At 34.8% G+C, this 20,293-nt stretch overlaps 1 protein-coding gene across 2 annotated transcripts; it reads right to left on the bottom strand.

Moving 5' to 3' along the window:
• Positions 1–1,310: 1,310 nt before the first annotated feature.
• arhgap11a (Rho GTPase activating protein 11A) lies at positions 1,311–19,079 on the bottom strand. 2 transcript variants are annotated; one of them, XM_056476741.1, is made up of 12 exons: positions 18,576–19,079; positions 17,728–17,798; positions 15,530–15,626; positions 14,529–14,785; positions 13,500–13,663; positions 12,936–13,076; positions 12,346–12,420; positions 10,345–10,518; positions 8,729–8,858; positions 6,672–6,780; positions 5,688–5,826; positions 1,311–3,440 (listed from the first exon to the last, which is right to left on the bottom strand). In XM_056476741.1, the coding sequence occupies exons 1-12, from the start codon at positions 18,693–18,695 to the stop codon at positions 2,245–2,247; spliced, it is 2,673 nt and encodes an 890-aa protein (XP_056332716.1). In that variant the 5' UTR covers positions 18,696–19,079; the 3' UTR covers positions 1,311–2,244. The 2 variants fall into 2 exon arrangements, with proteins under 2 accessions (XP_056332716.1, XP_056332717.1); XM_056476742.1 differs by lacking the exon at positions 12,346–12,420.
• Positions 19,080–20,293: the final 1,214 nt, after the last annotated feature.

Genomic DNA, 20,293 nt, shown 5'->3' with positions numbered 1-20,293 from the left:
ATAGAGTTTACAAATGAAGTAAAAAAAAAATTACTAAATCATGCAATGCTTTTGCATTTAAGACAAAAATTTGACATTTTACACCAGGTATGTCAACACTCATTAAGTCCAAAAGGCAATGAATGACTAGTGAGTGCAATTTTATCTTACTTTAGGACTGAAAGAAAAGATTAAATCATTTTAATATTATAACCGAGGGAAGTTACTTTTATTAACGTAGTGAAACAACACGCATATCAGCATTATATCACTTTAGCAAAGGTGTATTTTTATTTTATCGTTACAAAGAACGCTAGATATAGAAAGAAGTTTTTGTTCCAGCCACGACATTGCAGAAATACCATCGATGGTTCTGGTAAAATAATTAATTGAACATGGAAAAAAAGACAAAAGAGATGTGGAAACGAGCACGCTGATTTTGTTCTATTGTGATTGTTGTTCAACTGTTATATTGTAATCATATCTGCACGTTTCTAAATCATAAAATAAATATCCCAATGGTAATTTAACTCCCTGCTGGTGAGAAGAGAGGGCAAAACTAGTGTCAATAATACTCAACAGCAAGATTGTATCATTTTAAATATTTCCGCATCGATATTTATCAATATTATTGACAACACTATACTCTAATTTGTCTATTGGACTGGTTTTGTTGTCCAGGTTCACCAATCTCATCAGTATTATTTGAAGCAAGAATCATTTAATGACACATTAAAATAGTCCTATTGAAGGATCACAGTTTGGCTTCATCATCTGAAATAAGCATCACATTTAGCATGATCACCAATACTTTTATATATTTGAATAAGTATATATTTATTTCTTTTTGACATAAACATTACACTGAATGGCAATGAGCATTATTTCACCCATAATTTAACATATTATATTCACTAGTTGCTTGAAATATTTAAGTGATCATTTTACTTGCATTTACAGCACCTGTGATGCATATAAAAACACTTTTGCTGTCTCGTCTTCAACATATATACTGTTACTAAAGTAGTTCTTTGTATTTATAAATGCAGAAAGTTGCCATGCTATTCTTCTCAATTTATTAGGTCAGTGTATAACTTGACATTGTCTTTGCCTAAAATTTGAAGTAAATAAAAATTTCTATGACAGCAATCCAGTTAAATTCAGAATGACTCTTTTGACTGTACATTATTATTACGACTAAAATGATATGTTTAGCAGGACAATCATTCAAATGATGTGATGCAAGACTAGTAAACATTAATACTGAATCATGGCTCTATGAACAAAGTGCGCCACCAGGTGGTGAAGAAAGCAACCTTCACACAAAGCGATTCCTTTGACAACATCTTTTATAAAAGCATTACATTTTTATAAACGAGTGACAGCACTGAGGATATGACATAATACTGCGAAACAGAACATAGGTTATCATGAGCTACACCGGTAATGTTGCCTTTAAGGTGTTAAAAATAAAGTCAAGTTTTTGCATAAAATATAAATAAGCTGAAACCTAACAAAACACAACTTTTTTTTCCATTCTACTAACATTCATTTTCATTCTAAACACATCTTACATTACTATCACTCTTCACACTTTCACAGACTCGTCTTTTCATTTACCCTAAAAATAACCATAAGTTAGCAGTTCTCTAGCTTGTGATTCATGTTTTTCTCATTTGTTTATGATTTTTGAATTGCATTATTAGACTTTGATCTTATTCAACTTTTGATGTAGAAAAGTCTGAAAGAGACTTTATTGACACTTAATAGTTTGAAGTGAAATATAATTTGGTGTGGTGTTGTTGTAAACAATATATTCTTACTAAATATATAGTTTCAAACTGCTAAAATCTCAACGAATGTCACTTTGTTCAATTGCAGAGTTACATTTTCTACATCAGAAGTCAACATAGCAATGACCAACATCCCATAATGCAATTCATTACCACAAATAACCAGAAATCCCCCATAAATCACGAAATACAGAACCAGTTAATGAACAGATTTTTTTACAGTATATATAGACACATCAAAACTGAAATCCTCATTTCTCGTACAACTGATGTATAACTCAAGATTATGGATTTCAAAGCGAAACCTAAAATTTCAGTTCACAGAGATCCTGAAATCCACAATCAATAACAAAAGGATCAAGCACTTTCCTTACCCTTCAAAGACATCCCCACCTCACTTGTAAACCAATCAGAGCTCACTCTAGCAAAATAAATAAGACTCCTGAATGGGTGAAAGCGGTATTGTTCATTCTCACAGATCGATGGGCTTCATGGCCGACAGCAGTCTTCCCTCCACTAAAGGGTTTCTGGGTGAACCTCTGTAGTGGCTGGTGTCGTTTTCAGACACTTTCAGCAGGACACATTTGGGATGTTCATTTGTGGCATTCTTACAGTTTGAAAGCATCGTCTTTGGTGCTTTATTAGTGACGTCTTCCAGCGCTGAAGCTTTGACTGCGGTTTTCTTTGGTGGAACTGGAGGTTTGGGTTTTACACTGGAATACAAACCGCTTTCTAAACTCACAGCCTTTATGTGACTAGCGGCGCACCATCCCATCCTACTTTCCTTTCGATTTCCAACCAGAGAGTTTATTTTGGTCACGGACTGCCTTACTGGCGTACGTTGAAACCTTAGCGGAGATCGGAGCATTTTAACTTTGGGTGAATTGAGCGTCATCATGTTAAACAGTTTAATCTGATCTGCCACTTTGCTTTTCTTGGCTTCAACATTATTTTGCTGTTCTTGAGAAACATTAATCTTCTCTTCCACCAATGAAGACTCTCTGAGCTCATTCTGCAGGGATGTATTAGCATTCACCTGAGATCTGGTTGCATATGGAGTTGACTGAACTCTTGTAGAAGTGTCCAGTCTGAAAGCCACAGGACTCTGGATGTCTAAAGCGTCGATTAGTTGACTACAGTTTACAGAACGTACCGCGGACTCTTTTAGGTATTCATTTTCAAAGCATAGAGATCCATTAAGACTTGCTTCCACAAAGCGTGTGGGTTCACTGTCAAACAGAGCGCTGTCGATGTGTAGAGGCGACAGGGGAACGATTTCAATTTGTCCGAACGTCACATCATCATTTGATTGGCTGGACTCAGATATTGATTTATGCGCAGTTTCCGAAGGCAAATGCACATTAGAGGAATCATCTTGTGGATCTTTCTGTTTAATGATGCTGTGAAGGTCACTGCCGGACTCTCCAAAAGCCTGTCTGATCTTCAGAAGTGTGTGTCCGGTGTGAGAGCACTCGTCCGGGGTGGTTTCAGGAACGCTGCTGATCGTCGGAGGTTTGCTTGCGATGATCACTGGAGTCTCAGAGAATGAATCGGTCGGGAAGGTCAGTCCTGTGTCAGGAGTTTCTCCAGTCCACGAGCTCCTGTGGTCTGTAAAATCACACTGCGGCGTCAACAGGTTATCCTCTGATTTACTGATGAACTTTGAGCCTGTGAAAGAAACATGGACAATGTTACAGCAGTCTATAGGGCCGCACGATTCTGAAAAAAGTCAGACATTGCGATATTCTGCGATATCTATTACAATATGAATACAATTTCAACAGATTATTCATTTCGATTGATTGGGCTGATTTTGTAAGGGTGTGAATCATACAAAAAATAATAAAGAAAATTGCAAGCTAAAATAACTGCAATAGAGCAATGGAAAAAGTCAAATAAACAATGCTTTATGGGTTTCTGAGGAGTCAAACAGTATTTGGGTACACAAAATTAATAATGGAATGTAAAATAACCTGTATAGTCTTCAGTAAAATATTCATCATTAAAATTACAAATGTTTAAACTCTTGAAATGCCGTTAAAACACATGCAAATAATAAAGTATCACTCTGTTATAGTTATACTTTGCAAAGACTCCACAAATCTCATGTATTCATGTTGATCAACTATAATCACAGCATTTCATATCCTGCGATGTGACTATTGTTGATGCACACACCACGATATTAATGCTGAAACCATACATGGTGCAGCCCTAGCAGTGTCATTTACACTTACTGAACTGACAGTTGTTCTTGAGACGTCTCTGAAGCACTATTTGGATGATAATTGTTTAAGGATGGTGATGAGGATAGCTATAAATATTAGTGCCATCAATCGATTAATCACAATTAAATCGCATCCAAAATAAAAGTTTATATTTACATATAGTGTACTCTCAGTGTATAAACATTGTTTATCTATAATCATAAATCATGTATTAGATATAAATATTTAATATTAATGATAAATAAATGTTCATAACATATGAATAAGCATTTTCTCACATGTATACGTGTGTGAGAGAGATAAATATTTTAGAAAAGTCAGATAAGACTTTCTCCAGAAGAACACAATATTATAGGAAATACTGTGATGAAATTCCTTGCTTTGTTAATCATCGTTTGGGAAAAAAGGAAACAATTCACAGGAGGGGCTTCAACTGTACATAAATTACTATATTATGTAAATACAGGCTTTTATTTTGGATGCTATTAATTTTTTGACAGCACTATTTACTATTTCAGTGTCCACACCAGCAAATGAAAGTTTACTTTTCTTTCTGCATGACCCCATTGTAACCAGCAGGTGTCCTCAGTGTGCTTTTTCTATTGCATCTGACCAGTGAATCCAGCTTGTGTAATCTAAATCAATTGAGTACCAAATCACTATGTTCAACCAATCAAAAAGCTTTCTGAAGCTGAAGAAAACATGATTGGCCCTACTGTAAAAGTTTAATTCTTTTAAAAATATTTCCCAAGTGCTGTTTAATGGAGCAAGAACATTTTTCACACAATTTCCCTATTATATTTTTAAGTCTCATTTCTTTTAGTTTGGTTGGGGAAAAAAAAGAATAAACTGCTAATGTCAATATTATTAGTGCCCTTAAAGAAATGTTTGTTTATTTTGATTGTTTACAGAACAAACCACTGTTGTCCAACGACTTCCTTAATAAATCCTAGTTAAGCCTTTAAATGTCACTTTAAGCTAAATACTAGTATCTTGCTAAATAATGAGTAAAATATTATGTACTGAGACAAAGGAACGACAAAGGAAATTAGTTAATACAACTATTGTTTAAAAATGTATTGAAAAAACAGAACAGAACGAGGGAAATGTTTTTTAAAAATTCTAATTTCACGGGAGGGCGAATAATTTGGTCTTCATTTGTATATTTACAAAGATATATATATATATATATATATATATATATATATATATATATATATGTATGTGTATGTATGTATGTGTATGTATGCATGCATGCATGCATGCATATATGCATATATATATATATATATATATATATATGTGTGTGTATGTGTATATATGTGTGTATGTATATATATATATATATATATATATATATATATATATATATATATATATATATATATATATATATATATATATATATATATATATATATATATATACACACATATATACACATACACACACATATATATATATATATACACACATTATTTATAATAAGATCCAAAATTAAGTAGGGTCAAATTTGCTTCCATGTTTAGTTCACGAGGCAGTTACTGTATATTTGTCAAAGGCATTCAGTGTAGATGTAGAACTATATTCCTGCAAAGCCACTATTGATAAGTGTGTGTTTTGAAGTGTGTACAGGAGTTAAAACGATTAAATCAAACCCCAAAATCCAATAAACAAACGTACTGACCTTTCGAGGGACTCTTGCTCAAAACAGGCAGACTAAGCTCCTTGGTGAAGTGAAAACCGGTAGAGCTCTCTTGTGTTGCTAGGCGCCAACCTATGACCTCTGACCCCTTTGGCACCGGTTGTGATTGTGTAATGACGTTCTGTTGAAATAGAGGCAGCTTCTTTTTACTCACATTGCTTTTGTGATTGTCTGAGTGCTGAATTATCACAACACAAGCTCAATAATCAGCGATACTAAAAGCAGCTCTGGTCAATCATCTTTTTTTATTTGAGCATAAACACATGCACATAAGAATGACCACGTCAATAAATGGAAAGCACATGCATACATTACAAAAATAACAATTATTAATATTCCTCTGAGCTTAAAACATTTTATTTTTCTACAAATATTTTAGTAAAATCATCTCTTAATATATTTTCTTTTCTACAGTCACAATGTTACAACATTGGACAACAACACAGTGTGCAATATTAAGCAGGACAATCATCACATGAGTCTTCTTAGTGTCATAAAAGCATTAACAAGTGTAAAAGGAGTTTTCTTGATTGCTAAAGCATCAGCAGCAGCATCAGTAAAGTGTTTTTTGTTCATATTAAGCAGCTATTCAAGTTAGCAGCAGTCTTTTTTTTTTAATAAAATGCAGACCATGCACAGGTTAAACCCTTAAACCAAGACGCTTAAGTACAATAAAATACTGATTTTCATGACTATATATATGCATGCTCCTCATTAATAGCAGCATGTGCCTACATTATACTGCCACTAGATGGCGCAGGAGAACACTAAATAGACATCAGTTCTGTGCTATGTTACTCATCAATGAATATGTATTAACATGTACAAATTAGATGACATCATCATCATGCAAATCACGAACATGCACATCGATTGCATTAAAAGAGCGGGCATTTAGAGGAGGATTGTTCAGTCTCTGGCGGAGGTGGACAGAGATGATGATGATGATGATGTTTCTGAACTTACAGAATCACGGCTGGATTTGCCCAAACTGAAGCGCAGACGGAGAGATTTTCTCACAGGCTCTTTCTTAGCAGTTCTGGGAGAGAAACAGCCCGCCTTCCCTGATTCAACTCTGAAACCAGACACAAATCATCATCAGAAATGAGCTTAAAGAGAGATCTATGAATGCATGGAGAAATACTTTATAACAAACAATCTATAAAAACTAAGGCTGAGCAATATATCGTTTGAGCATCGATATCGCAATGTGTGCATCTGCAATAGGCACATCGCAGGATTAGATTATTTATTAAAGGTGTTATTAAATAAGATTACTTTTTCATTATTTACACAATGATGATCATGTTATTTTACATTCGATTGTTCAATTTCTGTACTTAAATACTGTTGGACTCTCCAGAAAACCATAAAGGACTGTTTGTTTATTTACTTTTGACTGTAATTTATTATCATTTATGCAAATGCACTGAAATCTTTCCAAATAAAGATTCAAATCATCTGGAGAGATTATATTTATATCGCAATATACATGTCATGGCAAAACAACATATTGCAATGTCAGATTTTTCCAGTACTGTGCAGCCCTAATAAATACCATTAATGCCATATTGAAACTAGACATGATTCTGCATGAGTCTATGGGTGTGTCTCAATCTGCACCCTTGTTTACTAGTTAGTGCACTGATCAGAGCATCAGTCATTTTAAGTGCTGTCTTAATCAGAAAATCCTTCAAGTGCACTGAAACCTTTGTGCCCTGAAAAAAAGTTTCATAATGTAGCATGAAACATCCGGGTGCATCGATTTGCACTATATAAGCACCCTAAATAGAAGTTCTGAAGAATAAAATATGAATCATGTGACCCAAATCATCAAATATAATGACAAACCAGAGATGCTTACCTATAAAGAATCTGATATTTATTTATTTTTAACATGAACGAGCTTAGCTAGACAGGTTAGGAATGATCTTATAAACATTTCTAATCATTTAAAGGTTGAAACATTGCTGGTATATGAAAGGATCAAACTTTAGCTGTGATTTACTTTTATAATTTATATTAATATATGAAAATAATGAGTTCTGTTTTTGTTTATAAACTTCAGTTATGATGATGTACAATGAGGATGTTCTCATGTTAATGTGTCCCAATGAGTTGTGAACCACCTCTTTAATACCCTTACTAGTGCTCGAATTAGTGCTCATGACCTTGGCAGCTGATGCTAACTGAGAATCATCCCAAGTTACCATATAATTAAAACTGAATTGAATTATTCTTAAAGTAAATTGTAATGTTTGCATATCCAATAGCCACATCACAGGATGTTCATTTTAGAGTTTAATAATAAAAAGTTATCAAAAATAAAAAGTTTTATAATATTTTTTTGCAATCAAATTTAAGTATTTTTTTCCCCAACAGGATTGAATGAGGATTTGGGACATTCGTGTCTCTTTAATTCCTTTCCCCCCCATCAAGTATGATATCAATGAACAACAATGTTTGGCTAATATATTGTTTAATTGCTGACATTGATGTGCATATAGTTGATTATTTCATGCAAGTTGTTTAGAGGCAGCTCTTATTCTTTGAAAGTGTAAGGTTGACAGGTGACTATTTTTGCCTGAAATGTGCCAAATTTCAGATGTCTAGGAGATATTAGTGGACTAATTCCTGATTATTCTTTATTGTTGATAATGTGTTAGGGCAGTTTTAAAAAAATATTTCATGTGAATATATTTTTCCTTTAAAAAATAAAATCTACCTTATATATTTGTAATGTTTGTGTATAAATATAAATATATAATGTATAAGTATATAAATTCTTGTTTAAATCAGATCTGTGGATAAATTGATTGCGAACCCCTTAGTCACTTGCTATATAATTATTGAGACAATTAATTGTCATTCTGAGGATGGCACATGGCTGAAACATCTGTTCTTTATCCTAAATAAATTAATGAGCACAATCCAGCTTTGTTCTTGACCACTAAAGTAGCTGTACATTAAAGGTTAGTTAACCAGTTATCACCAAATCTGCAGTTATTATTAGTGTGTAGTACCTGCTGACACTGCGGTCTCTCAGCCGTCTGCTCTTTCTCCTGGCAGAACTGCTGGACAGACGAGAGTTTCTGCCCACCGAAGACAGCAAACCACTGTGAGACGAGTCCAGAACCCCTGCTGCACTGTGAGCTGAAAACCACAGATAAACACAATCACGTCTCACACAAGACAAGGCTTTTACACTTTTGATGAAGTCAAATTTAAGCACTTTCGTTGCAAAGAAAGACAAATTACAAATTTATATTCAGTACAAAATTATAAGCCCCACTGTTAAATTTAATTTAAAACCAAGTGTTGTTTAATGCAGACTTTTTTCAGCACATTTCTAATCATAATAGTTTTAATAACTCATTTCTTTTCTCTTTGTCATGATGACAGCACATAATATTTGACTAGATATTCTTCTAGACACTAGTATTCAGCTTAAAATGACATTTAAAGGGCTAACAAGTGTAATTAGGCAAGTCATTGTATAACAGTGGTTTGTTCTGTAGACAATGGGAAAGAATCTTAAGAACGCTAACAATATTGACCTTAAATACTGTTTCAAAATGTTTTTTTAAATTGCTTCTGGAACAATAGGATATATGGTAATTGTTCATAGTTTATTATTGTCTATTTATTCAATTTATCTTGTACTATATTAGTTAAATGTTTAGTTTATGTCTAGTGCGTGTCATGTTTTGTTTTTAAATTGCACATTGGAGTATGGGAGAAACGCAATTTCAGTCTGCTGTGTAATGGACTGTTGCATGGTTTGATTGACAATAAAGTTGACTAAGACTAAGACTTATTCCAGCTAAAATAAAAGAAATCAGACTTTCTCTAGAAGAAAAATATTTATAGGAAATACTGTGAAAACGTTCTTGGTTTGATGAAGATCACAGAGTTTTGACTTCAACTGTACATATACGTACTTCACATTATATCAGATGCTATTTGTTTTAGTATAGTATAGTATATTATAGAGGGTTTTTCCTGGATAGAGGATTTGGATGTGGCCATTTCCACTAAATTTTGCACCACCTCAGTCTTTTGACAAAATCAGGCAGGCAGGCAAGACAGAGCACAAGTGATGCTCAACACTGGTCTAAATAACCCAAAGTGTGTGTTTCAGGTAGCAAAAACTGATGATCTGGATAATATCTTTACCTTATTCTGAGCCATTTTGATGGCATGTTTGCCCCAAGCCCAACATTGCATTACTGTCATTTATTCTTATATATGTAATTTACTTGCATCTTAAATTAGTTTTTTTTCCCCCCAAAGGAAAAAATAAAGCAATCCTACAACATGCACAGACTCCAGAATTGTAAACTTTATACGCAAAAGCATAAGTTAAGCCTTTAAACGTCACTTTAATCGGAATACTAGTATCTTAAAAAATATCTAGTTAAATATCGTGTACTGTCATCATGGCAAAGATTAAAAGAAGTTTATCTTACAAAAATAAATTTGAATAGTTAGTAATTATTAGCCATTTAGTAAGATAAATTATTATGAAAGCAAAACAAAAAAAACAAGCACTTTAGGCCAAAATCTAAGCACTTTTCAAACCGTTTAAACTTCAAGCATTTTAAAGCATTTTCAGCTGCTAATATAGCAGAAAACTCACTTGATCCAGGAGTAGATGTTCCTCCAAACAACACGCTGGGGAACAGCTCCAGGCCGAGGTTCTTCTTGATGGACCTGCGTTTCTTGTTGGAGAAGCCGTGAGTCTGAGCAGACTCCAGAGGAAGTTTACGCTTGGAGTTGGGGGTCATGATGACCGGAGTGGCCATGGAGAAAACTGAAGGAGACAAAGAGAGACTGAATTCAGTCTGTAATACTGGAGTTATTGAAGGACTTGTACTTTATGATCCCACCAGTGCCTATTCAATGCAAGGAAATGTGCTGAAATTAAACAGAGCAGTACTTTCAAAGCAAAAGATCAGAGCAACAAATGCCTGAAAATGAAGAAGAAATCATTTCTGATCAGTGGTTTCCAACCTTTGTTAACACATGCTAATGTTTTACGAGGCACACAGCAAAGTAATATGAATCAGCTAGTTGTGGTGTGTTGGTAATTTAGTAGGCTACTCTCAGATGCAGGACAGTTAAATAAATTGTTCTGCGATATACTGTAGGGTTGGGTGATGTAGACCAATTTGGCATCGTACGATGTCTAATGTGAAACATCACGATCCAGCGGTACATCCTTGATAAACTGTCCGACGGGCACTGCTCTCTGGGGTCAGTCACCTGCTGACTGCCTGGAGCTCCGCATATGCTGCAGCGTGTGCCTGTGTGTGGTCACTTGTTGTGCGTTTTCAGCGGTATAGAGGGAGATTTTTTCAGAAACGCCAGTGTGGACGTTTAAAACTAAGACTTATTAGTGTAACGAGGCCTCAGTGTGTATTTTTCACGAGCGATTTGCTGCTGTGATGGCAGCGGAGCAGAGGATTGCGATGCCGGCTCAGCATCATGACGTCTATCGGCCATCATTTATCGACCCAACCCTAATACACTGACATAAAAATGATTGGGATAGGTGTTATTATTGTCATTTTAAGACTGATTTATGTCTGTGTTCATATAATTACTATACAACAGCATATTATAGTCATAAAAACATTCGATGGACAACAACGACAGGTAAGTGTGCTTTTAAAATGGCTTTAACGTCATTCCTGAACCGTTACTTTTCTGAAAGTGGATTGCAGATTCAACACAGCTCATTTGGACACATTCTTCTAAACCTGTCAGTAGTTTTCAGGAGAATATGAAAAAACATCTTTATTTACCTGTTAGTAAGCATCGTTTGTAAAAAGAGTTAAACCCTGAACTCGCTGACACCTTTATGGAATATTAGCTAACACGTTGTAGACATTCATTTTTATGTAAACATGATGTATATCGCATCACCAAAAATGATTGAAGTCATGTTCATGTATTCCACGATAAGTCTATATGCTGATTTGTGTGACAGGCTTAATTAACAACAACAACAACAATAATAATAATAATAGTAATTTCTTACATTTATATAGCACTTCTTTAGACACTTAAAGCACTTTACACATTGGAGGGAATCTCCTCATCTATCACCAGTGTGCAGCATCCACCTGGATGAGGCGATGGCAGCCATATTGTGCCAGAGCGCACGCCACACACCAGCTGATTGATGGAGAACAGACAGTGATGAAGCCAGTTATGATATGGAGATGGTTAGGAGGCCGTGATGGACAAAGGCCAGTGGGCAAAAAACACTCCGGAACAAGTGAGTAAATGATGACATGTTTTAAGTTTGGGTAAACTGTCCTTTTAATAACAGCTGGCAGTGCCTTGCAATCACATTCCACAGCGATGTTGCATCCCACAGGTTGAAAACCACTGATTTAGACAAACAATAGAGGAAACGTGCTAATATAAGCTCTGAAAGACAAACATTGTGCCGTATATCATCAATGCGGAGTCCTAATGAAAACAAGAGCAAGCAGAGACCCATCATAAGACGGACAAAAGCAGACAAGCCATCTTGAACTGCAGACAACACTTGCTCATTACATTGAAGTGAGGAGGAGAAATGCGGTGCAGCTGATCTACATGCAGTGACGTCTGATGAACATGTACGCACCTGCTCCATCAGACTGAGGGGTATTTGTTGGGGTTCTACTAGCTTTTAACCTATTCAGAGCTCCATTTACCACGTCTGGAATACAAAACAAACCAACTCAACTATAATGGGTCTAATCATAGGCCTATAAATCACTGTTTACCATGTGATGAAGCTAGAATTAAATAAGCGGTTCTAGGGCTGCACAATATACCATTTCAGCATCAATATTGCAGTGTGTGCGTCCGCAATAGTCACATAGAGGACATGCAATATTGAGTTGGATTATAGATGATCAGCACAACAGTTGAGAATACATGAGACTTGTGGAGTCATTGCAAAGTATAACCATAACAGAGTGAAACTTTATCGTTTACATGCGTTTTAAAGGCATTTCAAGAGATTTTAAAGCATTCAGGCACAAAAAAGTACAACATTTGTACCTGTAATGAAAATTAATTTTACTTAATGAATACCACGAAGACTATACAGTTTTATTTTACATTTCTTTATTTAATTTCTGTACCCGAATACTGTTTGAAGCATTGTTTCTCCAATATTGTGCAGCCCTAACCGATTCCCTCTGATATGCTTTTAAAGGTGGTTCATACCTCCTAAACTGCGTCTGTTGTTTTTCTTCAGGTCGAAGTGAGCATTGTTGTCCTCTAGAGACACGACGGATGGAGAAAACACACCAGCATCACAACCCAACATAGCTGGAACCTTCTCCATCAGGAACTGAGGAACCACACCTGTTAAAAAAAAATCAGGTGGGTGAGCTATCATATAGATAAGTACATTGAAATGTACAAAACACATTAATCATATGGCAAAGAATCGGTTCGGTCTTATATTTTAATAGGGACAATTTTCAGTTGCACGAATATAAAATAATAGGATAATAAAAGTCTGGGAAGTCCTGATTTACATGAATGAATGGGTATCTTGACCACTGTTTTGATTAATCAGGTTATATACGGTCTCTTACCCTTGTGTATGACATGAGAAACCAAATTTGCCTTGATCTTTTGACATTATAAGAGGTTTAAGTGCCATCAAACATCTTGCAGTTAAGACCTTAAGACGTCCACCTGATTAGAAGTGATCACAACTATTTTTCCCAGTGTATTGCAAATGATCAGATATACCCCTTCTCTAGTGAAAGGCCATGTTACCTATATGCTGAGCGTTCTCTATCAGACACTGTACAGCAGCTGCCTGATGCTTGAGTCTCTTCTCTGTGCTGCTGCTCATCTTTTCTCCTCCGTCACCACAGTGAAAGAGATTCGGTGCCAAAATAACCGAGAGATTACTGCTGTCCATCTTATTCTCAGCACATCTGAAATGAATTCACAATACACACATACAGAGTAAGCTAAAGACACTCATAAGGCTGGGCGATATGAAAAATCTCACATCACAGCATAAGTCATCTTATATTCTGATGATGATGATGTATATCTGTGTTTCTCAACCATGTTTCTGGAGGACCACCAGCACTGCATGTTTTGGATGTCTCCTTTGTCACACCCATTACAGGTCTTTCAGTCTCTGCTAATGAGCTGATGATCTAAATCAGGTGTGTTTGGTTAAGGAGACATGGACAATGTGCAGAGCTGGTGCTCCTCCAGGAACGTGGTTGAGAAACACTAATGTATAACACAATATAGAACCATTTCTGTAAATTAATAGTTTATATTGTCCACATGTAAATGAGTATTCCTGTTTTACATTTTAAAATATATAGTCATATATAAACTCATATATTTCTCACTTTAATCAGAACTTCAGTGTGAATACTAGATAAAAAATTTTTTAGAAATATGCAATAAATATTTATAAAATATCAAACACTTATTACAAACCAAACATAAAAATAAAAGGTATCTCGAAATACAATGCAACATGTAAACATTGTATTATTCATGTCTGCATGCCCAAATTTGCATATAATATTGCGCATATATATAATTTTTAAAAAAGTATTACCATAAACAATGTATTTAGAGGCATCACAATATAAACGGCAGAGTATAATATGAACCAACCAACTTTTAACTGTCCACAATATAAATAGTCATATTGAACAGCCCTACACACTCACTTTACATACGTTTAAACACAAAAGAGCCTGTGCTATTGAGAGGGAAGCTGTAGATTAGCATAACAAGAGATTTGAGACAAACAGACATCTGGCCTCGTACCGCTGAGAGACAGTCTTCAGGAAGCTGAAGAAGTAGCGCAGTGTGTTTAAGTTTCTGTCGGGCAGAACGCAGGACAGCAGGACTGTAGCTGAGGTCCTCTCCTCTGCTGTGGGAAGCTCCTGGGCCTTCAGGAAAGCACTGTGCAGATCTACAGTCAAAACCGGCTCTGGAAGCTCCCTGAAAAACTGCTTCAGGAGTCCAGCAATGTCCAGCGGGAGAGCAGCGGACAGACAGTCCTCACCCTGGTCCAATTTAGCCTACATGTGCAAAACAGAAATCACATTTATAAGGGGTTTAAAAACAGTTGGTGAACATTTCAGCAGCGTGTGATTATATCCAGCCTCTATAACAGTAAAAATTAATTAATTAATTGTATTGTTTATAATCAGACTTGATCAGAACAATCTGCAGAAACACTTTGATTGACATTCTCCCTTTGTACGTGTCATCAGAGGGGGAAAGCCCCGCCCACTAGTGCTCATCTCTCCATCTCATTAGCATAAACAGCAGCCCTGAGTGAGAAGCAGCCGTCTGTCCATTAGCCATTAGAGTGTTTGAGCTGCTGAAGATAATGTCAGCATAGACTAAGAGGATTATAGATGTGGAGTCTTACATGTCTCCTCAAAAGGGTCAGTTTCAGAGAGTTAGAGCAGTGTTTCCCAACCCTGTTCCTGGAGGCACACCAACAGTACATATTTTGGATGTCTCCCTTTTCTGACCCATTAACTTCAGGTGTTGGAGTCTCTTCTGATGTTATGATAAGTTGACTCAGGTGTGTTTGATTAGGGAGAGGTTGAATATGTGTACTGTTGGTGTGCCTTCAGGAACAGGGTTGGGAAACACTGAGTTAGAGGATTGTCTGTGTGCTATTCTCAACACAAACACACTCTAGACACAGCAGAGACTTATTTTACATCTTGTAAAAATGAGTATAATAGGTCCCCTTTAAATGATGGCATCGGTCAGCCTCTGTGTCGTGTATTGAAGCAGAGGTCACTCACCCGGAGGCTTTTGACCCGCACCACAGAGCCAGACTTTCTGAACAGACCCTCTGTGTCCAGATGATCCAGGAGTGTTGTACAAATATCCACTATAAAGCTGGGGATAGAACGGACACAAGTGATTATCAGACAATAAAATAAGTGTAATACATGATAGAGCTGCACAGTATATCATTTCAGCAAATCTGCAATAGTCACGTAGCAGGATCTGCAATGTCAGTTCAGTTTTAGGTTATTCATTCTTTAGGAGATTTGAGTGGGATTATAGTCACTGGGAAGTTTAACCTTAATAAATTGCTTGTTTGCTTGGTTTTTAAGGTCTAGACTGTCCAGAAAACTGTCTGTGTTTCATTTATGCAGATTAACTATCATACGAAATCATCCAAATCAATATAAAATGATAAATTCTTTCTGATTTGAGCTGTTCAAGTCATTTGGTGAAATGATATGCATATCGCAATATACGTCACAGAAAAACAAAACATTACAATGTCAGATTTTCCAATATCGTTCAGTCCTAGTACATGATGATAAAAAAACAAGGAGATATCAAGAATGTAAATACATTTGCCAAAATCTCTTTCTTTTTTACAGTTATTCAAATGAAGAAACACTGGGCTACAAGCAGATATGGGAACACATAATTATCAAACAATAAAAGAAATGCAATATACAGTATTAAAAATGGACATATCAAAAATGTAAATATATTCGCAATTATATTTGTTCAAGGCATTGTCTTCTTTAAATAGGCCTATATCAAAACCAAACTTAATTATATGCTTTGCTTAGTACTTTATTTGTTCAAACTTAAAGGTGATTTTATCAATGATTTGTTTTTAATCCCCAGATTCCTGATTTTCAATTAATTGTTTATCAGCCAAATTTGCTCCATCCTAACCAGTATATCGAAGGAAAATTCATTAATTCAGCTTTCAGATGATTGAAAATATTGACCCTTATGACTGGTTTTGTGGTCCAGGGTCACATATGTATTTAAGGCATTAGGCAACATGTTTATATATATTTGTTTCATATAATCATGTTGCATATCATATATATTCTGTGAGCCTAACATTTCAGTCAGAGTCTGTATTTTACTTCAAATGTCTGTTTAGGCAAAACTAAAAAAAAAAAACTTTAATTTGGCCTAAAAACATTGTTTTTTAATGTGTATTTTTTATGTGTTTTTTAGTGTATTTTTAATGTATTATTTGGCTTCTGGCTGTATAAAACAATTTGACCTTGATATTCAACCATACACGCATCAAACAGCACTGTTGTTTCTGGCATTTAAAGGAACAGTTCACCCAGAAATTAAAATTCTGTCATCATTTACTCATTCGTTATAAACCTGTTTGAGTTTCTTTCTTCTGTCAAACACAAAGGAAGATATATTGAAGAATATAGAAAAAACAATCATTGACTTCCACTGTATTTTTTTGTTTCCAGCATTCTTCCCAATACTGTTAGTGTTCAACAGGAAAAAAAGTCATGATAGTTTAGAGCCACTTGAGTGTGAGAAAATAGTGAGGAAATTTTCACTTTCACTTTAAAGCCATTCACACCTCCTATAGGGGGCACAAAGAATACTTCTATAAAATTACATTAAGGGAAGAGTCAAATATAAAACCACAAAACTGAAAATGAGATAATGTCAAGACAAAATATAGTGTGAATTACAGGAATTATAGGTCATAAAACAGTAAGTGGAAGAAAAGAATTATTAGTTATTGTTATATTAGTTATATAGTAATTATTAGTGTTGTCAAAATGATCCCAAAATATCTGGAAAGACTTAGGAAAAGACTTGCTTTGCATGATTTTTTAGAGCCTAATCTAATGAATCTGCACATAGATATAATGACAGAGTCTTATTGTGAAATTGGTTACAGAATTTAATACAGAATAATCTTAATGTCACACCATTTGGCAACTTTAGGCACAATTGCAGCAAATCGGTGAATAAATCCAGTTTCTAAATCTAAAAGATTATGCATATAGATAAATAAATTTAAGAGTTCGTACTCTTTTTCGAATCTGCAAAGAAAACTTTTCAAAGTAAATTATTAAGGAGAAAGTCTAAATGTGCGAATATAAAACCGATTTTACCCCAATCAAAATTAACCAGGTCTTTCTTTATTATGCATGTACAAACAAATATCCATCTCTTTGTTATGCATGTACACAAATCTTACCAGGGTAAATCTCCATAGTCTAGCACATGGCAGTGTGGCAGACCTTCCAGCGCAACCCCAAACACCCTGACCTGGAGGACAAGAAAGATCTGTTCAGGTAATGATGGATCGGCATGCAGGAACAACTCAAGCTCTGTGTGTGTTTGAAAATCAACAGCACTACCTCTGGCATAGCCTTCACATTCATTTAATCTCATTTCACACCACTGCACTGAAGAAAATGAATATAAACATAGCACACAAATTCATCTCACAAGACCAGAATTCAGCGGCCGTTGGTATAATCACATTTAAGACTTTCTTTTCTTTTACACCCAACAGCCAGACTAGTCATGGATTATGTGTTTCCCATTTATAATGAAACATTAAAAGTACTTATATTAACTATTTGACTTTTTTAAACTCTGAAATATGTTTTTGTGTTTAAGATGTGCTGAATCATCTCTGAACCCAGAGAAAAAGGAAGTTGACTAAGTTTAGTGTGACAGGAGAAAAAAACAGTATATTTAGTACTTCCATGATTAGATTCTCCAAATAAATGAAACCAATCCAGCTGAAAGTAAAACATGCAACTAACAATTAACGTTACTGAATAATAGACAGTAGCAAAGAACCTGATATTACACTACATTACTAATACAAACATCTGCTAATTTGAGACACTTTTTCTACAAACACGTCAAATAAACCTAAAATAAACACAACTGCTGAATATTGAGCGATAATAAACACACAAAGGCTTTAGTTGTCCCTAAATAGGAAGATCGCCAACTTTGACACGTATATTTACAAAAGCAGCAGCATTATAATATTATAAATCACAGTTTTGTACTGGTTTATGAACTCACCGTGTTCGCTGATGTATGTTTGCTTCGGTTTTTATTCCAGTTCTTGATTTTTATTCCATAAACCGACCGAAGATGCTGAACGACGGCCAAACGAACCACATTTCTCTCCAAAACCTTCATTATGACGTGTAATATCTTTTTAAAATGCCTCGTAATATGCAGAAATACGCGATTTATGCTTAAACACGATGTAAATATACGTTAAGTTACGTTACGATTGACGTGTATTCACCTTTCTACAGTTCCGCCTGAGGCATTTCGATCAAATCAACCGATCAAAGACACCAAACTCCGCTAATATCTGATGTTCCCACTTTACTCCGCTTAAACCTCATTTTATATATTAAAATAATGTCTAAATGTCTCAAAGTGAATGCAGTGTTTGTGTCTGTCCGTCCGCTCTATTTCCTGTCCTCACAACGGCAGTTCGGAAAATGTTCAAATTTCGCCCTGCCTACGTCACTCAAGCGTTTCCCGCACTCCATTGGATAGGGATAGTCACGTGCTCAGACAGACCCGCTCCTGAACAGTGTGACATACGTGATTGATGGCGTAACAGATGCGAAACTTCTGCATGTTTGTCGCAACATAATATCACACACACACGCACACACACACACACGCCTGGACTAGTGCTAAATAACTGTCCACATGAGTACCATATTTCTCCAATGATTGTGAGATTTATAGAAAGGCATTTTTCCACAGTGTAGTTATGAAAGCTTCATTGTCACCGCTTTATTTCTTAATTTGATGCACTGATTTAATGCATTTTGGCTTAGGTTGCTGCAGGAAAATGTGCATTTGTCATGCAAGATTTCATTTATAATGCATGCACGTATTTTATGTTGAAGCTTTTACCAGGTGAAATTCGTATGCAGGTATTTTATTTCAGTAACTATCATATCTTTTTATTTGTGCATTTGTTTTAATGAAATTTGCATTCTTAAGTTAATGCATGTTGGTTATTATTTTATTTCATTTATAATGCTCTTTTAGTTTGGGAATTTATACTGATTATTATTAAATTTTTACTCTTAAATAGTAGTAGATTAATTTTTTTAATGAATTTTGTTTTGATGTGAGCACTGCTAAATGTTTATTGACTTGATGTGTGTTGATCAGTATTATTATGTTGAATTACTGTATTGAAATTATTACTGTACATGACACAATGCTGCCATCTAGAGGAAAACACCAGATAAAGCGAGATTTCAACCAAAATAACTAATTCAACTCATGTTGTTTATTTAAAAATATATTAGTTTAAATTTGTTTAAATGCATTAACTGTTTAGACTATTTCCTATGTCAATTGTTAGTATTGACAGACATTTATTATTGTTTTATATTATTATATAATATTATTTATTTTGTTATTTAATATAATTATTTATTTAATATTTTAAAACTCTATTTATTTATATTACTTTTTTGCTAATTATTAAAAAGGGAATATCCTGGTGGTACTTTATGTTATAGTCACAACAAATGTATTTATATATATATATATATATTTATACTTGAAAAAAATAATAATTTAATGCATTTTTAAATTGATTTATTTTCATGTTAAATCAGTTATTCACTCATTTACTTACAAATATATATTCAATTCCATTTGAGCCCGTTTTCTTGATGTATTAACTCTTTAGACTTTGCTAACTGACTGTTTTGTCTATTAATTGTTTGTATTGTCAGTCATTTATTATTGTTTTT

Source organism: Danio aesculapii, chromosome 17, assembly GCF_903798145.1.
Source record: "Danio aesculapii chromosome 17, fDanAes4.1, whole genome shotgun sequence".
NCBI lineage: Eukaryota > Metazoa > Chordata > Actinopteri > Cypriniformes > Danionidae > Danio > Danio aesculapii.
This window is presented reverse-complemented; position numbering and strand designations above follow the sequence as displayed.